The sequence below is a fragment of the Pelodiscus sinensis genome, chromosome 29 (assembly GCF_052426305.1).
Source record: "Pelodiscus sinensis isolate ZL-2025 chromosome 29, ASM5242630v1, whole genome shotgun sequence".
Taxonomy (NCBI): Eukaryota; Metazoa; Chordata; order Testudines; family Trionychidae; genus Pelodiscus; species Pelodiscus sinensis.
Window position 1 is genome coordinate 9172292 of NC_143080.1, and position 26623 is coordinate 9198914.

General features: G+C 50.9%; 1 protein-coding gene across 2 annotated transcripts; it reads right to left on the reverse strand.

Annotated features, from left to right (window-relative positions):
* Positions 1 to 25801, reverse strand: MYL4 (myosin light chain 4). Of its 2 annotated transcripts, XM_006125743.5 has the most exons (7): positions 25594 to 25801; positions 14270 to 14297; positions 10602 to 10751; positions 4948 to 5121; positions 4180 to 4257; positions 2184 to 2228; positions 1 to 281 (listed from the first exon to the last, which is right to left on the reverse strand). In XM_006125743.5, the coding sequence occupies exons 1-6, from the start codon at positions 25720 to 25722 to the stop codon at positions 2200 to 2202; spliced, it is 588 nt and encodes a 195-aa protein (XP_006125805.2). In that variant the 5' UTR covers positions 25723 to 25801; the 3' UTR covers positions 1 to 281; positions 2184 to 2199. The 2 variants fall into 2 exon arrangements, with proteins under 2 accessions (XP_006125805.2, XP_025041760.1); XM_025185975.3 differs by lacking the exons at positions 14270 to 14297; positions 25594 to 25801 and adding an exon at positions 11536 to 12438.
* Between the last annotated feature and the right edge of the window lie 822 nt (positions 25802 to 26623).

Consider the following 26623-nt stretch of genomic DNA (forward strand, 5'->3'; position numbering starts at 1 on the left):
TTTGGGGTGTGTGTGCGAAATTTAATGGGTCAAATGCCGCAATGAGGGAAAAAAATCAAAAGAATAAATTAAGATTAAAAATGGAAGGGCAGACGTGTCCTTTTATATACAGAGGTGATTGCACACGATAGTGTAGGGCTGGTAGATTGCGGCTATGAGGACTCTGTTGTGGTTCACAAGAGATACATCTGCAGACTCAGGACATTTTAGGCAGGAAGGGACATGGGTCAAGCATTCTTGCTGTTGGTAAGGCTTACTGGGATGGAAACATTTCAGAAAACCTGGAAGGCAAAACACATAACATTTTAATGTCATGACAAGGATGATCATAATAAGTCTGAAATAGCAGAACTCGCTCTCAGATGGAGCCAAAATATTAATAGCAAGGCTTTCATGGCATTGCAGATAATATTCCATTCAAACAGTTGTATTTGGAATTAAATGTCCCCCTGCAGCAAGATTTGCCCACCTGAACATTGCAGCATGCGAATGCAAGAGAAAATTGTTAGAAATTGATAATAGCAGGGACATAGTTTACCTAGAAATCAGATTTCTGTCAGCAAGCTTTTTTTTAAAAAAATCTTTCTGTTGTTTCCAGTAACATCTAAAACTGAAAGAGCTTGGAGGGGGAAGAAGTGCTTCTATTTCTTTAGCCTTTGTTTATTTCATTGTTTGTACGGTCACTTTCTCCCCTTTGTTTGTAGGGGTCTTTCAAAAAGCAGTAGGAGAGGAAATGTTTACAAACACATGACACTGAGCTAATTAAATCACAAAAATCAGTAGGGGGAGTCAGGGGCAGCAATAACATCTCTCATTACTTTCCATTTTTTTTATTTGTCTAGATTTTAAGTTGATAATGTCTCCCTCTGGAAAGTAAAATTTACTAATCTGGTTTCTATGTGCAAATTGAGTGAAATGCAAAACAAACTATATAAACAGTGATTTAGGCATGGTTTCAGCTTTAATAAGAGATTTTTAGTAATACACATGCTTTTTTCGTAAATTAACAACTTTTTAAACATGTCAGCATCCCTGCAGTCATAGATTTTAAGACCCAAAGTGTCACTAGAATAATCTCACTCAGCCTCCTGCAAAACAGGCCAAAGAGCCTCACACAGTAATCTCTGCATCTAGCCCATAAGAGCTGTTTGAGCTACAACACAGGCCAGGTCTACAGTGGTGCGTATATAAATTGTGTAGCTGGAGTCAACATACTTTACATCAATTTTCTGGGGAGGCCCCACAGCAGGAGGTCAATGGGACAAACTTTGGTCAACTTCTCTTACTCCTTGCAATGGTGAGGAGTACCATGGTAGATGGGGACACCCTCAGTGTTTGATTCAGTGGGTCTTCACTAGACCCATTAAATCAAACTCCAGAAGATCGATCATCAGATCATCGATCCTACAGTAAGTGGAGACATGGCCATACTTTTGGAAAGAGAGCTAGTCTTGACTTCAAGATTTCAGGTGATAGAGAATCCATGATATCCCTAGGAGTTTGTTTCTATAGTTAATACTTAAATAATTGTTAATAATTAATAATTGTTCCTATAGTTAAAAATCTGTGCGTTATTTCTAATCTAAATTTGTCTAGCTTTAGTTTCCAACCACTGCATTTCAGTGTACCTTTTAGTACTAGATTAAAGAGCTATCTACTGTAAGAAACAGTCATGGAGACCATAATCAACCAACTCTTAGTTGGCCTACAGTGATTCTGTTGATCATTTTTAAATTCTGGGACAACAACATTAGTTTTCCCCCAGTCCTCTAGAACTTCCTCAATAAGGCAAGATATGTTAAAACTCAACAATAATAGCTCAGAGTTGTGTTTGGTTAATTCTTTTAATACTGTTGGGTATCAAGTCCTGCAGCTTTGAAAAAACTCCCCCTTCTCCAGTTACTGATGGGACAGAAAGTATTTCAATATCTCTATAACATATGAACACATCATGCTGCTTATTTTCAAATACAGAGCAGAAACATTGATTGAATATTTCTGCTGCTTTAAATCAGAATGGACAGTCACACAAAGCTCAGCCGCTAGAAATCTTTTTTAAAATAACACCATTTTAAATGTAGCTCATTGCCCTGAATGTTGTGTGCGTTGATGGTGCAAGGCCACGAGAGTGGGTTGCTTCAAATGTTTTTAGGGAAAACAATGAAAGATCAAGACACACTCACCCTAGAGATTCCTGTTTCAGCCTGACATGATGTGCTTGACAAAAGCTGAGCAGAAAAGAACAAGAAAGGCATTATAGAAATCTGCCCAAAACCAAATGCGAGTTCTTGCCCTTTGGCACAAACAGCTCATCACATCTGTTCCCAGCCCATTTTTAGTAATTCCAGTCGTTAACCAGAGATGGGGACAAACATCCTATAGAGTTCGGGGTTAGATTTCCAAACACTCAGCATCCCCCAGTTCAGGAGATCTGCTAAAAATGCTCAGTTCCTAGAGGTTCTCATTGTGCCTCCCCAGCCGACATCAAAGCCCTTTGTCGGCCGCCCCGTTATTCCGCGTGGGATGAGGTTAGTCCAGACTAACGCGCTGAGCCGACAAACAGCTGATCAGCTGTTTGTCAGCTCAGCGCGGGAGCCATGTAAATTTAAATGAAGCGGCGATTATTTAAATCGCCGCTTCATTTCCCTTTGCCCAATAAACAAATCTACATGGCTCCGTCGACGGAGCCATGTAGTGTAGACATACCCATAATGTTGACAAAGCTTCTGTCGACAAAGAGTGTCTAGACGACATCCAGTTCTGTTGACAAAGCAAGCCGCTTTGTCGGCATAATAGTGTGGACGCAAAGGAAAGTGTAGATGCAATAATTCCTTCTATCGACAGAACTCTGTCGATAAAAGGCGTTATTCCTCGTAGAATGAGGTTTACATACGTCAACAAAACTGCTGAGTTTTGTTGATGTTATGTCAACATAACTCAAAGGCAGTGTGGACGCAGGTTTAGTTTTGTCAACAAAAGTCCACTTTTGTCGACAAAACCCTGTAGTCTAGACACACCCTAAGGGTGTGTCTAGACTACAGGGTTTTGTCGACAAAAGTGGACTTTTGTTGACAAAACTATACCTGTGTCTACACTACCGCTGAGTTCTGTCGACATAACGTCGACAGAACTCAGCAGTTTTGTCGACGCTGGTAAACCTCATTTTATGAAGCATAACACCTTTTGTCGACAGAGTTCTGTCGACAGAAGGTGTTATTGCATGTAGGGTTGTGTCTAGACTACAGGGTTCTGTCGACAAAGCAGCTTGCTTTGTCGACAGAACTGAATGTGTCTAGACGTTCTTTGTCGACAGAAGTTTTGTCGACAGATACTGTTGACAAAACTTCTGTCGACAAAAGCCTGTAGTCTAGACGTACCCTTAGAGATCAGCTGCACCATTTAATGCCAATCACCTTCCATTTAATGGAGCACAACTTAGTCCTCTGAGGGACTCGGTCTTGAACAATCAAGCTCCACAGGGAGTGTAAGAGGGTGGCCACCTTCAAGCACCCCCTTGTGGTACAGGTTGGCTCTGCAGCATCCCTGCCTCAGTTTCCCTCTCCTCCAGATGGTCCCATTATGGCTGGAGATAGCAGGGCAAAAGGTGGCCTTGAGTCCAGGTCAATACTAGAAACATTTCCACTATATCTCCTAGGGCTGGAAGAGATATAGTGATGCAAGTTAGAGGTGTGGTTCTTTGTTTCCACCTGTCTAGATTGCCCAAATGTAGATGAAACTGTAGTGACACTAAAGGTCTTTTGCTGGGGCCGGTCTAGAGGAGCATTCCAGAGGGTCCCTTTGGCTGCTACTGAAATGGCACAGAGCGAACCTTGAGGCGTTTTGATTGGGAAGCCTGACAGATCTCGAGTTCATACCGCATAGCAACAGGGAGCTACTGAACACACAGGCCCTGCACCCCTGTGCCACTGGCCCACACAGCAAACAACGGTGGGAGTTGGTCCTAGGACTGCCCTCACTCCCCTGCCTTTGCACAAGGCACGTTGCATCCTGGGAACTTTTGCTTGGCAATCGCGGGTGCGTTCTCCTGAGGGACAGGTGTCAGATGGGTTTTCCTCACTCACTGGCCCCCCATTGCCATGCGGTCAGGGGGGTGCATTTAGCATCTCAGAGCAGACTGAAATGGCTGAGGGAGCCCCCAAAGGAATCGTCTCCTCTTACCTTCATAGTTGATGCAGCCGTTGGCATCTTCCTGTCCTGTCATCAATTGCTCCACCTCGCTTTCTGTCAGTTTCTCGCCTAGGAGTGGAAGCAGAAGAACAGTTGATTAGGATGGGGACTCTAACATTGCCCTCCCCCTGGGTCCTGCTGCTGTGGATTATGTCTCCCTTAGCTACTCCTTGAGAGACACCCAAAGTCTCCCCGTTGGCAGGTTAATATCTGGGAAAGGATTCGTCTCTTGGCTAGTCGTTGTTTCTAAGATTGATTAACAGAGCAGACATGAGCCAATGGGCTACATAGAATCATGGATCCCTAGGGCAGGAAGAGACCTCAGGAGGTCTTTGAGTCCAGCCCCCTGCCCAAACCAGGACCAATCCCAAGCAAATCATCCCATATCTGGACCCACTAGGGGACCTAGAGAAGAGGAGAAAGGAATAAGAGGGCAGCTGTCCGATAGCTGGAAACCAGGCTGGGTCACATCTGAGCTAGTGAACAGGATGTGAAATGCTCTCTTATCCTGGAGCCACACTTCCCCTAAGGCCAGTCCTGGACTGGCCACATGAACATTAAATTGGGGCTAGAGTCAGTATCTGAGAGAGGAGGATTTATCTGTGTCTGCCACGGATAAAAAGGTCTCCCCAATTCATTACACCAGAGTTAAGTCCCACACACAAGACTTCACCTCGACCTGCAACAGAGAGGGTTTCTGCCACCCCACGCTGCACCATTACGGGTCGGCCATGTCTAGGCTTTGTCCCCAGCCCATACCCAGCGTGGCGAGCACATGGCGGAGTTCTGCACCCATGACCGTGCCATTCCCTTCCTTGTCAAAGACACGCAGGCCTTCCACAAAGTCCTCAAAAGTGCCCTGGTCCTTGGAGCGGGAGATGTGCTGCAGGATTGGGAGGAAGGTCTCAAAGTCCAGCATTTTTGTGTTCATTTCTGATGGAGAAGACAGAGAGACAGCATTGCTTAAATAGTCTCTGGCATCTTTTATACCAAAGCACTTTACCAGCTCCCTCCCTCCCTCCCTCCCTCCCTCCTTCTCTCTGGCTATGTCTAGACCGCAGAGTTTTTCCGGCATACCAGAGACATCCCGGAAAAACTCTGCTGCATCCAGGGAATGCGTCCGCTTTTTCGGAAGTTTCCTCATTTTATAAGGAATAAGGGGTCTTCCGAAAGAGGAGGTTTTTTCCGACATTTGGCCCCATGTAGATGGACCAAATATCGGAAAAGCCTCTTCCGAAAAAACAAGCGGAAAAAGGTATGCAAACTGCAAACCGCAATTTGCGTATCTTTTTCCGAAACCCCCTCCCCGCAGTGTAGACATAGCCTCTCTCACACACACGCCCCCTCCCAGTCACTTTGCCCATCACTCAAAGGCAGCCACCTCTGAGGTAGAACCAGGCAGCCCTTTAACCATGTATGTGGGAAGGAAGTGGAGAAGAGCACCATGTCCAGACTGAAAGCACATTGATGGAAGTAGGTTGGTAATTAAACACACTAGCATATGGTTGGGAAACTAGGCTTAGAGTCTACTCTTGGGGGAATCACCATGGACGCTTTAATGGGCCCAGATGGGCAGGACTTGGGCTTTAACTCTTCTTCCCAAAAGTCCAGCATCTGCTAACACGTTGGCTCTGTGCCTACCCAGCGCAAGTAGATGGGCGATACCACTTCCATTAGCACCCTTCCAGCCATGGACTCTGAGCTTCAGCTTGTCCCATTCACACTTTGCATGCTACTACACTGGGGCTTGGGATGGCATTTCATTCACCTACATCTTCATTCTTTTCCTCTTATGCATCCCTCCCTCTCTCACCCCCACCCTCGCTGTACTTGCTGAAGGAAGGGAACCTGCCCTACTGGGCTGATTCTTTCTCTTCTCAGCCAATAGGAAGTGTGAAAAAACAAAATGTGCAGCATATTCCCTCATGCTCTCTGAGACAGACAGTCTCCTCCATGCAGAAACCAGAGCCTCTAGATGAAACTCTTTAGTCCCATTGACAAAAGCTTTTGGATTCACCAAGATCCAGAGTTCAGAGACGTCTGAGAGAGTCGGGTTAGATTTGGGAGGCAGAGTAGAACCAGCAGCTGGTTTCCCTTTGCCCTACCCTCATGTGCAGCCATTTACACCAGGCAAAGTGGGTATAAAAGGCTACTGAATCAAGAGAGTGGAGATGCAGGACCCAGCTCGCTGCTCTGACTCTGCAGGGCTAACAGGAATAACTGTGTCTGGGCCAGTCCAGCCAGAACAGACTCAAAACACAGTGTATAGATCTGCTAAGTCCAATGGGGCCATTGTTATGCAGTTACTTCTTGGATCATGGCCGGGCTTAAAAAAAAAGCAGCAGTACTCATCTCAGTGGCTTTGATGTAGTGTTGCCAACTCTCGCTATTTTACGTGGGCTTTACAAAAGCCCCGGCTTCCAGAATCAGGGGACTGGATGGGAAGCTCAATGTTCATTGAAACAAGAAGTGTGTTTTTAGTCCTCAGCACGGTGGAAACTAGCTGGAAAACGCGAATCTTGTGCAGTCGAAGGGCTCCGAAAGTAGAAGGCAAATACAAATCACAGCCCATGCTCTTTATTTCTTATTTAAAATGTCATGCACTTTGGGGGTCTGACTCATGTTCTTTTGGATGCTTGAGCTTGGTCACAGCGGAGATCAGATGAGCGGCCTTTTTTAACAGCCCGGGGATTTATATTTAAGGCAGTGGGGGCAGAATGTTCTGAGTGGAGAGCACAGGAATTCGCTTCACTTGGCGCCCATCAGAATCCGTGTTTTCTCCCTCAGGGCGTTGGATAAGTCTCATTGCTTCTGCTTGCCCCTTGGGGGAAAGGCTGCATACAGGGGTGGGGGAATTCTTTTGATTGACAGGGTCCCCCTATTCCTTTGTTAACTGGTTACGGGTGTTGTCCAGGCACCCAGAGAGTTTCCCAACTAGAAGGTCGTTATTAAGCAAAAAGTAAAATCAAGGGGTCCCGTCCCATAGAAGTCAACAAAGCTTCACCGATTTACGCCTCCTTAGGATCTGGCCCAAGAACAGCTCAGTCAGGGATGAATCATACCGTGTGGGTAGTGTGCCCTCTGAGCCGGATCAAGGGTGATATTTGGTAAGGAGGAGGGGAGGAATTATTCAGGCATGAAGCGTCTCTGAGTCATTTTCTTTAAACTATGAAACTGACAGAGCAGGAATTAGCCCCACTAGTTCTTCTCTCCATGGGGCCATCTCCTGTTATGTTATTGGCTACATCGCCCCTGCAAGCCTCCAGGAGGGATCAGAGAGGCTCTGTCCACTAAAGCCCTCCAAAAGACATTGGCAGGCGGATAAAGGAACAGAAGGGGGGAGGTTCTATTCTAGCTGCAGTCAGCTCGCCTGCAAACAGCGCGGGAGGGAGACGGCGGGCCAAGAAGCAGAGCACTGACAGTGTGATGCACCCTGAGTCTGGTTAGCAAGATAAGGGGTCTCCTGGGCATACTGAGCCAGTGGCTCTTAGTGACTCATGAATGGCAACTAAGTGAGCGATGGAAGATTCTGCATCTGGCTTTGAGCCTTCTCTGTGCCGGCCCTGCTTGTCCATGCTCCCGAGGAAGATGTATAACCAGTTTTCCCTGCGGCCACTCAGGAGAAATTCCAATACTGCCCAGCGGATTAGCAGAGCACCTATGGCTAGTTTTTTTTCTACAGGTGGTGCACATTCACACATGTCTTGGTGCACACGACAAAATTTATTCTTCACACAAATGGAAACAATCCACACATCGATGGAAAAGATTGGAGGGAAGATTGTCTATACCGGCTGTCCTCATTATAAGTCCAAGATACATTTAAAAAAACTTGGATGTCTAGCAAAAAAAATTAAAGCAGAGAACTCTTCCCCCAGGGCTGACTACCATTTGTGCAAATGGGGTGGGGCACGGTTGTGCAACTTAAAAGCAGGGAATGGGAGGACTTATATCACATCAGTTCCTACAAGCGTCAATGACCGTAGGGTGGAACAGATATATAGTGGGGGCGCCCTGTAACCCATTCCTCCAACTTCAGCAGTGAGGCTGAAGCCTGGCATGCTCCCTGAGACCTGCCTGAAAACCTCTTGGCCATCCTGCCTCATCTCCAAGGAGGAAACTCTGGCTCTCCCTTCCCTCTTCTCCTGCCCTAAAGTATATTCTGCTCTAAAGAGGAGATGACAATGGAAAGAGGCGTCAAGTTCCAGGGGCTTAGGAGCACAGCGCTGTGGCTGTCCTGACAGCCGTAGGGCGGCCGAATCAAGCTTGCACCATAAGCTGCCTTTGGTGGGCAGAGTCCAAGAACCACAGTGAGCCAGAGATCAGCACAGTGGCCGGGCACGGGACCAGGGATGGTCGTCTCATAGCAACAATCTAGGAGAGATTGTGAATAGAAACCCACCTCCGCTCTGCCCCATGCTCCTGCCTTTGATCCTCTTTCCTTCCCTACTTCTCCTTGTCACTGCCTCTACAGCGTGAACTGCGTGCAGGTGACAAGTATCAGTCAGACAGAAGGCCCAAGTGACCGAAATCAACAAGCTACCTACAAAACAGTTCAGCACAAGCTTCCTCACTCTGCTGCCCTCCACCTCCTGCCTGCAGGAACGGCCCATAAAGGTAGATATGGGCGCTTTTTTTTTTGTGAGAAAAAACCCCACAGCCACTAGATGGGAATGAAGCTGGTGGTTTAACTCCTACAAGAAACAAAGTCCTATCTAGGGATGTGAAATAGCAATTAATCTTTTCTGCCAAAAAATGGTTGACCAACACAATTCACTCGTTTGGGTTGACTCTGGCCAGTTTCTTTCAGTCCAAAAAATCCTTCTGTTGTGTTTCTGCCCCTTTTGTGTTGGCTTTCTACACATATTTGTGCAATCAGGTTTCATAGCATGGATGCTCAACAAGACTCTTGACTAGACCTTGGAGGTGCTACAAACTCCTGTGCAGAAACGCTTGTGAAAAGCTCCTTTTAAATTTGCTCTCCAGGAGCATTTGCACCAGAAACCTGATGATAAAGGTGACTTTTGTACAATCCATGCACTGAACAGCGCCAGATGACTTACACAATGGCAACGTGGCTGGAATTACGAGCGACACGGCAGGGAGCCAATGACGTTTGCAAGAAAATGCCATCCAGTAAAAATAACATAGAGAACAATTAACATTTGCTCCTGGAGGTTTTGCTGGTGGAAGAAGTGAAGTTAGTTAACTAAGTTGTGAATTATTCACTCAGCTCTGGCATGGATGAGGTATCAATGCCTAAACCAAGAGTGGGACTTGTGTTTAAGTATAGATAGATAGATAGATAGATAGATAGATAGATAGATAGATAGATAGATAGATAGATAGATAGATAGATAGATAGATAGATAGATCAGTTCATTTCACATGGGTCTCTGCACAGCCACTAGATGGGAATGAAGCTGGTGGTTTAACTCCTGCAAGAAACAAAGTCCTATCTGGGAATGTGAAATAACAATTAATTTACTTATTGAGTAGAGGATGGAATTTCCATTGACTACTCGACTAGTCGTTAAGGAAGGGCACTTAAAGTGCTCACTTCTGGCTCACGCTGGGTCTCAGCACAACTCCTGGCTACCCCTCTGCATTCTTAAAGGGATAGAGAGAAGCAGGCGTGCAAAAATGCCGCTTCAGTCTCTGGTGCCCTGCGGGGTCTCAGGACAGCCCCCATGCTGCCACTTTGTATTCTGAAAGGGACAGAACAGCGGCAGCTAGTCCCTCAGGTCACTGTCAGCACAAGCCTCCCCTCCACGCCACTCTGAATTATTAGGGACGGGGAGCCAGCAGTGAGAGCCGGCAGTGTGTCGGAGTCTTTGCACGCCAGCTCCTCTCTGTCCCTTTAAGCGTGCAGAGTGGCAACGGGGAAGTGCTGCTGCTCTGTCCCTTTAAAAATGCAGTGTGGCAGCGTGAGAGCTGTCCTGAGACCCAGTGGGGGACCGGAGACTGAACCAGCATGCACTCTGGCTCCTCTCTGTCCCTATAAGAATGCAGAGTGGTGCCAGGAGAGGGAGGTGATAGAGTAGTCCACGGATGGCCAACCCATGGCTCTTCACCCCTGAAAGTGCGGCTCGTGAAGCCTTCCCCCCCTTTAACCCCTACAAACGGCCCCTGGCTCCCAGATGTCTTTGTGGTTTAAAGGGGCAGTCTCTCTTTTTTTTTTTTTTTTTTTGCTCAAGAACTCTGATGCGGCTCTTCGCGTTTTTTCCGCTGCTGTTTCGTCTTTCTTTGTTTAATGGGTTGGCCACCCCTGGAGTAGTCGATAGTGCTACCCAATAAGCTCCTGCTTATCTAGTAGTCGACTACTCGACTACCCCTTCATATCCCTAGTCCTTTCCTTGCAGCTATTAACAAATGAACCTCGCGTCTCTGCCCCTTGGCCTGGCTTCTCTTACCTTCTGGTTTGGGCTTGCCCAGCACCTTCAGAACTTCAGCATTGGTTGGGTTCTGCCCAAGCGCTCGCAGGACATCACCACACTGACTGTAGGTGATCTTCATCTCCCCGGTGGGGGTTCTGTCAAACAGCATGAAGGCCTCCTTGAACTCTGCAGAAAGGAAGGAATAGAATCAGCTGGGAGATTCCTGTAATGCTCTTACATCCCACTGGACAGAGGCCTGTAAAACTGTCCCTGTCCCGAGAGCAGCCACTGGACAGGGAAGGCAGGGTTTGGAGCATGGAGTGTGGGGACTTTCAGTGGGGACCACCTTTAACCAGGTCCTGCAGTTAAATGTCTCCTAAGGCCAAGAGCATCCTCAAGCACAACTGCCTTTCCACGATCTTCCTCCTTGACTCGGTCCTCCCGTAGGCTGCCAAGGCCCGTAACGTCACTCAGAACTAGGGATGTAAAATCCTGTTTAATTGGTAAACCGGTTAAACATATTGCTCCAGCCACCACCAGTGAACCTTAACCTCCCCCCACCATTAAGGGTGAGGCTGGCCGGTTAACCGGATAACCAGTTAAACATTCACATCCCTACTCAGAACATCCCCTCCCACCTCTCTGCCTGAAAGTCTTCCTGGGGCCATTTTAGCAACTCCACCCCCCCCCCCCACCTCCTTCCAGCTCCACCTCAGCTGAAACTCTGCGTCTTCTGGCATCTTGGTTACTACTGCTCTCTTCTCTGTGATCTCCCCAGCTCTCCTTGTCCCCACCTGTACAAAATGCTGCCGCCCGATGTCCCTCATATGCAAAGAAGGGGGGCGTGGCCTCCCCATCCACAAGGATCCTGCCCTCAACCGAGCCCTGTGCATTGTGGGATACAGGACTGCCGTTTCCAGGTTCTAGATAACAACCTCCCATCTGCCTAGCACCAAGCACCTCCTTCTACCTTGGGGGATAGGGCCTAAATCTGGAAAGATCAGGATCTGCTTCCTCCTATAAATAATATTCTTCAGTCTCCTGGCCTGCTGCAATATTTTCTCTCTATCCTTCAAGTCCGCCAAGCGAGCAATGACAGTCCTGCCCGTGTCTGGCCCAGGCGTATGCCTCCTGTGTGTTTCCCTGTAGGCTCTCTCCACTACAAGGGGGTCTCCGGGTGTGTCGAGCCGCAGAATGCGGGGCAGCCAATTCTCCAGGAAGGCTCTCAGGTCTCGCCCCTCCTCTTTCTCTGGCAACCCGAGAATCCTTAGAGTGCGGGCCTGGGCCCGGCTCTCCATTAGCTCCATGCGGGTGCTGAGGTGGCTGTTTTCTCGGGCCAAGCGTTCCAAGGCTTGGGTGCACTGCTGGGTTTTCACCTGCTGCTTTCTGACCGAGGAATCCGTCTGTGCGGCCGACTGGCCCAGGCTGGTGACTAGCCCTTCCAGCACGTCCATGCGAGTGTTGAGAGACACGATTTTCCCCTCAAAAGCTGACACGAACTCGAGGCTCTTGTCCGTTTTCTTCCTGATTTCCATCAATAACTCTCGCAAGGAGGCATCGCCGCTGTTTCTGTTGCCACGGGGACTCGGGGCCTCGGGGGCTCCATGTGGTGACCAAGGCTCCGAGGTCCAAGAGGCACATTCTTTGGTTTGATAAAAGTCCCTCGACAGGATCTTTGGTTTGGTTGGTTTATTACTGGGCATTTTCATAACAACTGCAGTGCTTTGCCTTACTTAGGGTCTGGACTGTCCATGCCCATGGCTTGGTCCTGTCGGCCTAGAAGCCCTGCCAATCTGTGTCAGTCCCTCGCCAGCCAAATCCGGCACCTCCACCTTTCTTGAGACCAGCCACCTCTCCTTTCCTACATGGCCAGGGGAGGCCACCCTGGAGCTGCTGCCTCTGGGGGTGACATCACAATGCCGGCTTCTCTGTCTATGGTTTTGTGCTGAGCTGGCTTTGTGCCTGCGAGAGAGACTCGGCCCGCAGGGACCATACAAGGGAGCTGCTGCGATTGTCAGCGAACAGCATCCTCCTTCGGTTCCTGTGGCCAAGATCTAGCTATTTAGAATGGAAGGTGAGTTCTAGTCCTGGCGTCCCCAGAGGAGTGTGTGGTTAAGCTAGAAAGGGTGTCTTGGATTCATTGTAGCTTGTACCCTCTCCCTGCGGGCCTCCAGCCTCTACAGGGAAGATAGCAGCGCGCATCTGACCAAACTGGATTCCATCCAGAGGTGGGCAAGAGACGCACTGGTACCAGCAGCCCACGAGACCGGCCGAAGGCTGTGCATTCAACGCTCTCAGTGTTGGTGAAACCCAAAGACTGCACCGTTGCTACTTCTTTTACGTTTTTCACTGTATCTCGCTCGTTATGTTTTGCATCACCGTGACCATTTGGGGGCCCAGCCTAATGGGAGCCCTGATCTTGTAATATGTCCACCAGCCTGAATGTGGCCCCAGATCTCGGCTGTATCCAGAGGGGTTGGCCAATCACTCATCACCGGGGGACAATTCCCTATGTGGCGAGGGTGTGCCCGTTCAAAGCCATGCCCTGATTTCAAGCCAAGGGGACATCTTTCAGCACGAAGCGAACATGCTTTTCTCTTGTTCACCTCTGAAGTCAGGGTTCACCCGTTTCACCTCCACATTGGGTGGCATCCCCGTCAGCACAACTGGGAGCTGAGTTCCATATCTTCCTTCTGCTGCTGTAAGACTTTGTGTCCTTACTGATTCCCTGGCCTGGCTCCCTTTCATCCTCCTCACTCACTTCTCTTTATATCTCCACTTCTGTCCCCGTCCCTTCTCACCGCCCCTGCCATGGCCCATGCTCTGCGCAAGTCTCTGTTCTGAGTGTCCCTCCCACCCCGTCCCACCCTCTGGGAAGAAGGCCTTGAATTCTCCTCCCCACTGCAGCCCTGGTCAGTATCATTCCGCGCCTGATTGTGCATTCAAGCCTCGACTGTACTTTCTGCTTTGACATGCCCCTCCTAGCCCCTCTAAAATGGCATGAACCAATACCTAGAGGGAGTGTAATGTAGTGGTTAGAGCAGGGGGCCCCAAACTGGGGCGGGAGAAGTGTTTGGGGGTGGCACGGCCAGCTCCCACAAGGAGTGGGGAAAGTGAGGCACCCAGCCTTGCTCTGTCCCCAGCTCCGCCCTGGCCCCAGCTCCCAGCCGTGGCTCTGCTCTCAGCCCCAGCCTCACCCTCAGCCCCCGATTGCAGCCCTGCAGTGGCTTCCATTCCCAGCCCCTCCCCCAGCGACAGCCCCAACCTCAGTCCCCTTACTCCTTCTGCACCCTCCTCCCCAGAGTTCCCAGCCCCGTCCTCCTGGGGTGGCGCATGAACAGCAATGGAGGGGAGGAGGTGACCAAGCAGAGTTTGGGCCCACTGGGTTAGACCACGGGGAGCTGGGAGTCAGGACTCCTTTGGTCCGTCTCCGGGGTCAAGGTGGCAGAGTGGTCTAATGATTCACGTGGGAGAAGGGCTAGGAGGCAGGACCATGCCTCTAGCCTCAGAACGGCAAGGGAGTGTCGCCCAGTGGCTAGGACAAGCCGGTCAAAGTCAGGGCACCCCGGCTTCTCCTGCCATCTCTGCAAGAGAGCGCTGCCTGGTGGTTAAAGCCAAGGGCAGAGCGTCAGGGTTATGGTCTTTCACTCTCCCAGCCAGTGGCCACGCAGCAACCGCTGGTCTGAACGAAGCCAGGCGCTTACCTTCTATCTGGTCAGCGCTGAATTCAATCTAAAGGGAAGAGAGAACAGCAGAGAGGTTAGAGCCCCATCGCTGCCCTTTGCGCTGGCCTCCTGCCGCTGGAACCTCACCCCCAGGCCCACCCGCGCCGGGGAGCAGCGCAGGAGCTCAGCAAAACACACCAAGTCCAGCTTCCCCCTGGTCGCAAGAGGAATTCACCCCCCGAGCCTCATTCCCTGTCTGGCGACAGCCCGGGAAAAAGCTGGGGGCCCTGTGACAATGAAGATGCTAAGGGCCCTCCGCACCTTGTAGTTCCTGGGCATAGCAGCAGGTGAGAGCTGGGAGCCAGGACTGTCTAACTTTGGTCCGGCCCACGGGCTGCATCTGGCTGCTTTCAGTTTCTATCCTGCTGCCCCTGCCACCGAAGATCCAGGCGGGGCTCAGGCAGCTGGATCCTATTTAAATGGCTCATGGTTGCGGCACTACCCCTGGCAGGGGGCAGAGCCGTGGGCCCTTTAAATCGCCGCAGCAACCCCAGGCAGCTGCCAGGCAAGGCGGTAGTGGCGGGGCTGTGAGCCCTTTGCCGTGTTTTTAATTCAAAGCCTCCTGCCCCAGACAACTCTGGCGGGAGGGTAGCCCCCAGCCCCGCCCCTTCAGCCCTAGGCACCGCCCCTTCCTGGGTGGAGCCAGCCCATGACCATGTACCACACTTCATTGTGCCCCCCCCCCCGCAAAAATTATTCCCCATCCCTGGTCTCAATGAACCGCTGAATTTCTCCCATAGGGGCAGATGGGCGCCTGGGGTGGCAGGGTCTGCTTCTTGTTAGTCTTCCGAAAATTCCGGCGAATGTTTCACTGGGCAGAGGGAGATCAGTGCCAGGGCTAGTTCCTAAGGAGGAGCATTTTGCCCCTCCACACACACCAATAATTAATACGGGGCCCCTTAAGGGGCCTTAAGAAATTGCTTAGTCTGCTTACGCCTCGCGCCGGCCCCGAGCAAGATCACTGGAACACGGGCAATTGGCACCTCCTGCCAGCTAGAGCGGGGCTTAATTGTGCTCTATCCAAACCCAGAGACCTCCTCTGCACTGTGAGGGACAGAGGTCACCTGGGGAAGAAAGTAAAACACTGTCTCCTGTAGGGTGGCCCGGTGTCCGGTTTTGAACTGGACAGTCCGGTATTTGAGGGTTCTGTCCAGGAAACAAATTGAGAAAATACTGGACATATAAAATGTCCGCTGTTTTCTAACGAGGTACGTTTTATTATGATCAGGAGTATCCGTACGAGAGCTCACACTGCAGGAGTGTCTCTACCAGGCAGGCAATACGCAACTACGCGAGGAGGGGGCGGGAGGGAATCCCTGGGGCCAGACTCACTCATGCCCCGCTGGGACTGTGTGTGGGACGGGCAGTGCCAGTCACACTGCCCCTGACCCCCACCCCCGATCTCCCCTGGCCAGCCTGCTGCCCCCAACCCCCACCCCAGCCAGCCCTGCTTCCTGCTGGCCGGTCCTCCCCCATCTCCCCCAGCCAGCCCCGCTGCCCCTGACCCCCCCTCACCAGCCCTGCTTCCTGCTGGACGGTTCCCCCCATCCCGGCCAGCCCCACTCCCCTCCCAGCCGATCCTCCCCCCCATCTGAGATCATGTCCAGTTTTTTTTTTAAGTCACCTGGTAACCCTAGTCTCCTGCTGTCAGTGGCACTGGAATATTTTGAGGAGGGGGGGTTGCTGAAAGCCAGCCCCCTAACTCCCATCCACCCTCCTTGCAGGGCGGGGACTGGGAGGGGACTCTGACAGAGGGAATCCAATTCCTCTCTGCATGCGGCTGTGTGTTGGGCTCCCTAGGAACTGGCAAACCAGCACTGTCTAGAGGGCCTGGCTTGTTTGAGAAATCATAGGAGTCGAAGCTGAGTCTTCAGAGGCTGACATGTTCCAAAGTGACAAGTAAAAGAGCCTTTGGAAGCCTCAATCTTTGGGGTGCTGGACTGGAGACACCAGAACAGGACCTGCTTTTTCAGAAATTGCCGAGCATGTGCCCTCTAAAAATCCGGCCCCTTTCCAGTCGGGCCCCTGAAATTGAGTTGCAACAAAGTGAGGCTTTTAGTCGCCTTGTTATAGTGCATGTGAGTTCTACTGTCCTATGATAACCCTGTGTGTGTGCCTCAGTTTCCCTGGGCACTGTATGGAAAAGGGGGAGTTTCTAGCCTTCATTGTTGCAGAGAAAAGCCAGAAAATGTGACCTCAGTATTGCCTGAAGGCCCCCAAAATCAGAAAACAAAGAAAAACCCTCCCTTTTTAATTTTTGTAAATCCCATGAATTTAATGTAAATCTCATTATTTGGGTGGGGGTGGTGGCTTCATATAATTGATCAGCTGGGACTGGCAGCACCAAAACCCAAGTCCTAAGTGGAGCGCAGGATCTGGTCCAAGAGGTGAATATAACGTAGGGTTCCTTTGTCTTGTACATAAAAAACATTCACCCCTTTCTTGTAAATTTTGCTCCTCACACCCATACCCAAAATGTTCAGGGCCACACGGAAACATGTCAGTGGTTTTCCATTGTTGGTTTTCTTTACATGCCCAGGAATGATGATCAGTGGAATAAATATTAATTTTGTTGTTAGCTGGATTCCCATAGGCCGCACTGGAGAGATAGCAATAGTTAGGCTGGGGTGTACTGCTACTACATGCTCGTAGAACCTTTCATCTTTGTTTAGGGTAAAATGTACCAATTTCCACCACGCCAATAATTGTCTCCCCCCTTCTGTAATATTTTTCTTCAACAGTTTTCTTAAGGGAAATTTCCTTGCAGACTTTCCCGGATTATTTGAATGACCAATTGCTGGCTGATTTCCTGGGCCTATGTACAGGCTAACGATAGGGACACATTTTTTTTTATTGATCCCTGCTACGTGTACTTTTGGTATAGTTCCTGCTAAGAGTAACAAATCCTTCTTGTCCCCCCCCCCCGCTGTTGCTATACTGGCAATATTCTAGAAAATAATTGCTGTCTCGTTCCTCATGCAGATGCGCTGACGGACTTTCCCAGCTCTTGCATTTCAGCTGTAACACAACTTAGTTTGTTTGCCAATACCTCTGTGATAGTGGCATCCAGCACTCCAACACTGAATCCAGTTCCACCCAAAGCAGTTTCCAATACTCTCCCTGAGGTTCTTTTTCTTGTGGAACAAAAGACAGGACGATGTAGCACTTTAAAGACTAACAAGATGGTTTATGAAGCGATGAGCTTTCGTGGACCAGCCCCACTTCTCATCACCTAATAAACCATCTTGTTAGTCTTTAAAGTGCTACATAGTCCTGTATTTTGTTTCAGCTACCCCAGACTAACACGGCTACATTTCTATCACTATTTTTCTTACGGGTTTGTCAATAGACCATAATTGTAGCCATGATGCCCGCCCCTTATGGAATGTTTGATTTCTGTCCTCTTGATTTTTGCAAAGGGCTTCTTCAAAGAGCCGGATTAACTCCCCTGGGGACCCGGGGCTTATAGATTTTGTGGGGCCCCTAGGCTCTGGGGTGGGGACAACAATAAGGGGTTCAGTATGTGGGAGGGAGCTGCATGGGAACAGGCTGGGGTGAGGGTGCACGGTTTAGGCAAGATGGAGGAGCAGGCTGGGGATGTGAGGCCTGGGAGGGTGGGAAGTGTAAGAGAGAGGTGGGGCATATGGGTGGTAGCTGGGGTGTAGGAGCAGGCTGGGGATGGGGGTGCAGGGTGTGGTTCTTGCCTTGGTTCTCCATTCTGCATGCTAATGGAGCGATGCACTGGAGGTTAGGGGAGTTTTCAGAGGGGTTTAGGTCAGGGAAGTAAGTGAGTAGTTGACTACTCGCATTTCCCTCCCCCTTGCTGCCTCTGTATCAGAGGCAGCAAGGGTGGGGGAAGCAGGAGCCAGAGCTGGGGGAGCTGGCTTAAAAGCTGGTTCCTGTCAGCACCATCTCCACAGTCCACCTGCCCCCTCTTTGCTGCTGCCTCTATCAGAGGTGGGGGGGGGGGGACGGACAGGGGAGAGGAGGCTGCGATGAAGCAGCCTCTGCTTTGTTTGAAGCAGAGACGGGGGTGGAGGGATGCCTTTCATGAGTCAGATAGGCTGGATACTATGCCAGGCTGGATACTATGCCCTCATTCCCCAAGAACACAGAGCTGGAATAAAATTTGTGCTATAAAAAGAAAAAAAAAGTACAGTAAACTCCAAGGTACAAATCAAAGTGCAAAACCCACAGCAAGTGCTATAATAGAAACACCGATGGGATTGCTAAAACCAGTAATGTCAATGATTTTGAGCATTAGGTATTAAAATAAAAACAAACAGCACCATGACATGCATCGCACAATGATAACACGGAGAAATGATGAAATGTTCAGAGTAATACAAGGAGTGGAAATAACATTTATAAAGGCACAAAACTATAATTAACATGGGTTACAAGGATGGCATTAGGGCAGCTGTACCTTTAAGAGCACAGTCAGGCCTTGTCTACACTGCAATAGTAATTCTGAAATAGCTTATTTTGAAATAATATACTAATATAGACAGGCTAAGTGAGGGCCTTTAGGGGTATTTCAAGAACTTGGTGGCTCATCGATAAGCTCAATGATCTAAAAATGAGTTTGGTTTTTCCTCTGCACCAGTCCTTAGTAGGGGCTGAGAGTCCCCAGAAGAACAGACGTTTCAGTCACCTGATGCTGGGACCCATCTTGGACACTGTACTTTCCTACTGAAAGTCAGAAAAAGTTTAACCTGAATACAAAAGATTCCCACCTTGGGCAAAATCTATATAAATGTGGGAAGCCAAAAGAACAGCTGCCAGATAATAGGACTGCCTTGCTTACCCCAAGATGACTTCTAGAAGCATCTCAGACTGAAGCATCAGGCCCAGACTGGGAGGCTGTCCAGTCTGTGAGAGAAGCTTATCTTACTAACGGAGGGGGAGCTATTCCATGTAACCAGGTTCTTAGTGTATTGCACGTAGCTGGCATGTTGTGTTTTATTTGGCTTTAGTAACTTACTTTGTCCTGTGTGCTATGACATGTAATCACTTAAATCCGACTTTTTATACTTAATAAAATCACTTTTGCTTGTTAATAAGCCCTGTGTAACTAATTGTTCCGGGGGTGGTGGGGGAAGCAGCTGTGCGTCTTTCATTATGTAAGAAAAGGAAGAACATGAGCTTACCCTGAATAAAACTTCATACATCGTAAGATGGATTTATCTGGGATTCAGGCGGGGGGGGGGGGGGGAGGGGAACAGACTTGCCAGGCCTCTGGGCAAGGCAGGGGCTCAGCTCTTCACCCCTGGAAGTGACAGGGCCTTGGGAAGAAGGGGCGGGGCTTGAGACTAGCTGGAGATTTCCCCCTTTGCCCACCTTTGTTGGCAGGCCTGGGTTCAGATCCCATTGGGACTGTGCACCTGGATGCTGAGGCAAGTCCCTTTAACTGAGCCTGCCCAGAGCTGATCTGATCTCAGTATCTGTGTTAGTTTGCTTAGGGCTGTGACCCCATCTCTGCATCAATGCTGGAGGAGGCCGAAGGGCTTGGCTCAGCAAGACAGAGTAAAAGGGGTGCCCAAGAAGGTTGGCTCAGTGGTATTTCAGCACATCAAGTGACAGCCAAAGGGGGGTTTCTGTGACTATACCCATCACAAGCATCTTTGAGGGTATCCCCCTGGGAATGCAAGCAAGTTCCCACCGCTGCCACCAACAGGGAACTGATGTACAGCAATGTAAGCTTGCCAGGCTGGATTAGACCCCGATCCCTCAAGTCCAGTGGTGGCCAGAACCAGCTGCTTTAGAGGCCGGCATAAAAGAACCTCCCATGGACAATTATCTGTCCACAGGCAAAGTTCCTTCCCAAATCCAGAGAGACAGAGGTTGGCTTGTGCCCTGAAGCAGAAAGTTTAAACAAAAATCTGATGTAACTGTGGGTGCTCTTGTGAGCCACAGCAATGCCTATTTCTTTTTTCTGAATCCTACTGAATTCCTGTCCTTAACAATATCATGTAGCAATGAGTTCCACAGGGTAACAGCATGCTGTTTAAGGGAAAGCACTTCCTTTACTCAGCTTTGAGTACTCCTCTCTTCTCCCCACTCAAGGGTTCCCAAGATGATGGCAGCCGTTGGAAGCAGGTGGCTCTGTACTTAACACAATGAGCAAGAATGTTTGTCCCTTTGGAAGAAGGGGAACTGTTTCTCATTCCATCAACAAAGACCCAGAGGCAGTAGCAAATTCTTGGCAAGATCAGCTGGGCCTGGGAGTTTGCAAGCAGCGGGGGGGGGGGGGGCTGGCAAGGCTGTCCTCTTTGGGAGAAAGGATGTTATTTCAAGGCTCAGTGCTAAAGTCAGGGGGGTCGCCTGGTTAAACAGCCTTCATACCGAGCATGCTATTCTTAACCCTCCGACTACAACATGGGCTTAGAAATGTAACTGTATCCAGGAGCACCACGGAAAAAGTGATCTCCCCTCGGAGAACAACAGAGAGAGGAGACTGAACAGACAATGTTCTCATGCAGGAGACTGACTCAGGATGAGATGCGGCAGGCGCCAAAATACTTTAGGACTGAGACAGCTGGCGGCGGAAAATCAGTTTCATACTGTGGGGGCAGCTGGAGCAAAGCCCCCCAAGGCTGTGCAGGCACGACCATCACACCAAATCCAACTGCTGGCTCTTATTCCAGTCAGGACCGAGTGACGTCATTGGGCGCTGCATCCCAGCTTTCCTTTGAGGGGGAAATGTTGCTTCCAGCTTTTCTGGTCGCCAAGGGAAGCTGGAAAACGTGCCTGGGATGAGGCCACTGCACTGGCCTCTGCCTGAGTTTGCAGAGAGCCTGGAAGGGTAGTTCAGGAAGGGGGGAGCTGCCCTATGCCTCTCAGTGGGGTGTGGCGCCAAGACCCGCTTACTCCTCTGGGGGACCCTACCAAGGCCGCCCTGGCACAGAACTCCACGTGAGACCCAGCCCTTTCATTTGGACTCATCTACACTCGCCGCTACATTAGGTATTAGGCTCCACGTGAGGCTGTGTGAGAGGGCGAAACCCATCAGGCCATCCCTGCACCAGCATGCTGGAGGGGTGCCCCAAAGAGCACTGCAACAGCCCCCGCAGGCTGCTGAACTTCTGGACTAGAGGCCCGGCCATGCCCCCTCATGCTCCGGCCGCGCTGCTGGCACCAGAGATCCGGGCACGCAGGGCACCAGAGGTCACCCCCAGGGCTCTGTGCCTGAACTCGGCGTCTCCTCACTGCTGCGGTGCTGCCTGAGAACCCTTGGGGGGAGTTGCCGAAGGAGAGGCCAGTGCGGGTGCTAGGGAGCAGCCTCGTCTTGATGCTCAGAGGTGGCATGAGGCTGGGGGTTAGAGCCACGGGTGCTCGGAGGTGTGGGGGGGAAGCAGCTGGATTTTGCTGCTAGCAGAGGAGTCAGCAACCTGCCTTGTGTGGGGCTCAAACGCTCTTCTTCCAGCAGAAAGTGCAAGGGGGTTGTCACTGGCCCCCCATGTAAGCGCCTGGCTCTAATCTTACTCCAATTGTTTCCCTAGCCTCACACGGGGATACTGGTTCACTCTGGGCTAAGGGTGCCACCTCCTGGATCACCAGCTCCTCTTTCTGCTCAGCAGCCTCCAGCCAAATACCAGTCCAGGCTCCCTTCTGAGTAACCCTTCAGGGAAACCCTTCACGTTAGGTACATGCCTAAATCCCACTGATTTCAATGGGCTTTCAGCATGTGCTTAAGGCAAAGCACCTGCTTAAATGCAGATGCTTTCCTGAATCAGGGCTTTGAGTGTTAAATGTGCAGCATAAAGTGCTCAGACCTCCCTGTGCAAGGTTCCCTCTAATAGTTTCCATCCATGTGTGGAATAATGTTGTTCTGTGCACCGAGGCATGAAAGAATGTGCACCACCCATATAAACAAAAAAATCTAGCAGTGGGTGCTCTGCTAATCAGCTGGACAGCACTGGACTCTCTCCTGAGCGGCTGCACAAGTGCCCAGCATACAGGGAACGCCCTCCCTATGTGCCACAGAGCCAGACAGCAGGTGTCCTCTGAGGTGACAGCTTCCCAGGTAACCAAAAAGCCACTCTCAGCAACAGGAGATGATGACTTTGCAGCTCCAGTTTTAGCTGGAGATTGTTTCGCCTAGGGCCAAACAGAGGGGAGTGAAGATTTCCCACTGGAAACCTTTCAGTACATCCCAGCCAGAGCGAACCACCTCAGCACAAGCCACGGTGGCAAGTCGGGAAACGGAGGGCGAGCTGGCTCTGAGGGTAAAACACGACGAACTGGCTCTGAGGGTAAAACGTGTGCCCAGAACAGCTTCAGCTCTGGTCACGGGCTGCCTTTGCCATACGGGCGATGATCCCTGAAGCCTTTGGCTCCCATGGAACTCTACCGCCAGGTGAAGTCTGATGCAAGGAGCAGGTGTTGCTACACCCACCGCGTCTGGTCTTCAACCTCCTGAAGTGTCCAAATGCCCGAGGCTTCAAAGTATAAAAGCCTAAAAGGCAGCCCAACTCTTCAGTAGTATCCCATGGGGGGGCTTTCCTTTCTGATCACTTTGGGTACGTCTACACAGCAGGGCTAGAGTCGGAAGAAGTGACGCTGCTTTAGCTATGTCAATTGCATAGCTTAAGTCGAAATAGCTTATTTTGGCTTTTGGCGTTGTCCACACTGCCCTTACTCCTTGTAAAATGAGGGTTACAGGAGTCAGAGTAAGAAGTCCTCCAGCTCCACATTTCGAAATAAAGGCTCGCAGTGTAGACGCGCACATCAGTGTAGACATGCCCTTTATGATCCTGAAGCTTGAGAACTGCTATAGCCTGTTCTATTTTATGTCACGGGGCTGGATCTAGCACCATTACCATCAATGGGAATTGTCTTCCATTGGAGCAGGATTGGGCCCCTAGGAGGTCTGAGTTCTGTAATGCATTTTGATGCTGATCAAGCTATTTGCCTCCAGGAATATCCTGTGGCAGCAAGTTCCGCAGGTTAATTATGCAAAGGGCTTCACTTGAGCCGTTCTAAATTTGGTGCCTTTTAAGTCAGCGCAACCCCCCTGAGTGCAAGATGCTGACCGCAGCCCTTTTCATTCAGGAAGGTCCCTGGCTAGGTCACGCCTCAGAAAAACCTTCCTTCAGCTTCTTGAAAAACAAAAGCCAGGCACTCTTATTCTATCTGAAGGTTTCCTAAAAACAGCGTAAGAGCAACAGAAGGCCGCTGCAATTCATCATTTTTCCAAACATTTTTGGCACATTTCTCTCTTCCCCCTAAGATTCTTACACCTGCTCACGTTAAGGTAATTGCCTATCATACAAACAGGTAGGGATGTTAGCTGTGTAACCGCTGAAATTTCATCCGTTACACACACCTGCAGACAACTCCTTGGGAGCCGGTGTGCACCAGGAGCTGGCTTTTAGGCACTGGCTGTGGCCCTGCATTGCTGCCTCTGATACAGAGGCAGCAGTGCAGGGTGGCAGCTGGCCGGTGTGTGCCGGGAGCCAGCTTAAAAGCTGGCTCCTGGTGTGCACCAGCTCCCTCCTACAGTCCTGCTCTCAGGGAGCCGGCTGCCACCCTGTGCTGCTGCCTCTGGTACAGAGCCAGCAGCATGGGGTGGCAGCATGGGGTGGCAGCCGACTCCCTACCAAACATATTTTGCAAGTGGAGTTTCAGGCCCAGATCCTGCATTGCAAATCTGCAAAGGTCTCTTTAACTTACCTGCATGCTCCCCATACCCTGACCCTGGGGCTAGCTGGGGACTGCTTCAGATCCAGCTGAAAATTTACTTTCAGGGCTGATCTAATTTATGGCTGGCTGCCCCTTGCCCCACAGAGCTGTTCCAGCAGCAGGGGACACCCCAGCCATGCCCCCCTTTATCTGTGCTTTGGAGACTGAGAGTTGGGGTGGCATAGGAGTCACTAGAGCAGCCATGTACGACCAGAGGACTCCCAGGCAGAGGGAATCGTCGGGGACACAGGCAGGATTCACTGGCTTCCCAGAGGTTTGGAGCAACGCTGGCTTCCCCAAGCCAGACACCGGGCCCAGATCCAGTCCTGCTGTCGAAAACAGTCACCCCATTGGGGGGTCCAAAGGGCAGCACCTTTAGAGGGTGCAGCTGTTTATCACAAACAGTCGGAACCTCTTTGGTCTGCAAACCAGGGGGGGAACCTTGGCACATGCCCCGTGAAGCGCCTGGTTCCAACAGGATTGAGGGAGAGCAGCCCATGAGACTGATTTCGGTGCTAGGAGAACAGTAGAGGAATCTCTGAGCTTCCTGGCTCTGACCCAACAGTGGCAGACCGTGGTCATCTGCAGATGGACTCAAACCTGGGACCTCTGGAGCTCAGGGCATGAACCTCGATCACATGAGCTGAAAGCCAGCTGGCGGCTAAGGCTGTAGAGCAGACTCGTTCTCTCTGTGCATGGACTCGGGGCCACTAGCCAGGACAGGGCATCGCATCCAGCAGGTGTGTGGGTTACACTGGGAAGTCCCTAGATGGGGCTTGACTGTGTCTCCTTGCCTGATGTTGCTTCTCCAGGGCAGCCTGTTGTGTGCAAGTTGCCCATCTGATTGCCAGGCTCTGCCCCAGAGGTAGCTGCATTTTTTCTCTGTGCGCGCGTGTGTCAACCGGCAAAGTGCTGTGGGACGATCCCATGGCACTGTAAGACTAAAAATCCCAAGTTTTAAAAGCGGCAACCCTCCAAAAGAACAGCCGGGGCTGACGTTTGGGTCAGATCTGATTCTCCACCTCGCAGAAGAGGCGGCCAGTTTGCCTGAGCTCCCCGCCAGGCGGAGGAGACACTCACAAAAGAACAGCTACATTAAAGAAGGGTTGGAATGAAAGGAATGTCCCCCCCCACCTCCGTGCTCACTCCCCTCCAGATTCAGCAACAGCCGGGAACAGAGCCCTGCTTTAGACAGGGAGAGCCAGGGGCTCGCAAGAGGAAAAAATTGCCCCATTGACCTTGCTGGCAGTTCTGGGGGTTAAGCACCTCTCAGGATTTGGCCGTTCGTTATTTGGGGATCCCCCCTCCCAGGCTGAACGGAGGATCCCGGTGGGAAGGTTTCTGGAGAGGAATCCATTCCATTGGTGCCAACCCTTTGCTCCCCAGAACCATCCGTGAGAACCAGGGCTAAAAAGGCGCATCCCTCCTCCGGCCAGACGGGTTAGGGAGGGGTAGAGATCCCCACCCCCCACTCCCTGCCCCAGGGTGGACTCCAAATATTTCCCCCTCTGGTTCTAGCGATGCGGGAGGGCGGCTCAGCTGACACGATTCACATGGTGCAAGCACGTGGCAGGCCCCGGCAAGGAAATGGCTAGAGACTGGCTAATTCCCGTACTTACCCTTACGCTCTTGGGGTCAAAGGCGGGTTCCTTGGGTGCTTCTGGCGCCGGAGCTGGGGCAGGGGCAGGGGCTGCTGCAGGCGCAGGCTTGGCTGCCTCTTTCTTTGGTTCCGGTTTCTTGGGGGCCATGGTGCCGGGTTCTTTGCCAAGGAGCTAAGAAGGGTTTTCTCACCCGACACGGCAAGGGACCAAGGGACAAAAGGCAAAGTCTGCAACGCCTTATATACCCAGCCCAGTGCTCGCACCAGAGGGGCAGGCCAGCTGCAGGAGCAGCTGCAACTTACTATAAAAGGAAGAAACTCCAAAGAGAGGGGCCCTGCTCGACAATTGCCCATTGTCATCAGCGCCCCGAGCACCGAGACGCCAGCAGCCATCACGCCCCCTAGGAAGGGGGCACCTGGGTGCCTGGCAGGGGTGGATCCGGGCTGCTTCCTAAAAGATCATCAAAAAACAAGACTACAAATGGCAGGAAAATAGTATCAGGCCGGCTGATAAACCTGCCCCAGTCCCCAGGGGGGAAAGTGGCTTTTTATAGGCCAGCCTGCGAGTGCAAATACTGCAGATTCCTTTTAAGCCCAGGATTTGCGAGCTGCCTCTTCACAGCCGCTCACTGGAATAGCTGATCCCTGCCCCTCCAGCTCAGCCCGCTGCCCTGAACCTTTTAAATAGCCCCTCGGCCCTGCACGTTGCCCCAACCTCTTCTCCCTCCCCTTGAGCCTGCTGGGGCCGGGGGGTTCTGCCTGAGCAGGGCTGGGACCGACAGATCTGGGCCTGCTCGGAAGGGTCTCATCGTTTCTGTCGTTTCGTGGGGCATTCAACGTCACATTTTCCACAATAAATAAACATTTGAAACAGCGCTGGCCTCAACCCCTCTGCTTTACTGCAGCGGCAGCTAGAGACCCCAGATGAGATCCGGGCCACATGGATAGTGTAGAAAAGTCCCTGCCTCAGACAGCTTGCACTCCAAATAGACAAGACAGACAAAAGGCAGGAAGGGAAACTGAGGCACGGAGCTGGGAGGTGACTGGCC

Excerpts from the sequence above, each read along its gene's own strand:
- MYL4 (XM_025185975.3), bottom strand. The coding sequence starts at position 12,274 with ATGAAAATGCCCAGTAATAAACCAACCAAACCAAAGATCCTGTCGAGG. Across the intron at positions 10,752-11,535 it reads TTTAGGCCCTATCCCCCAAG|AGTTCAAGGAGGCCTTCATG; the intron begins GTAGAAGGAGGT and ends TCCTTTCTGCAG. Across the intron at positions 4,258-4,947 it reads CCATGTGCTCGCCACGCTGG|GCGAGAAACTGACAGAAAGC; the intron begins GTATGGGCTGGG and ends TTCCACTCCTAG.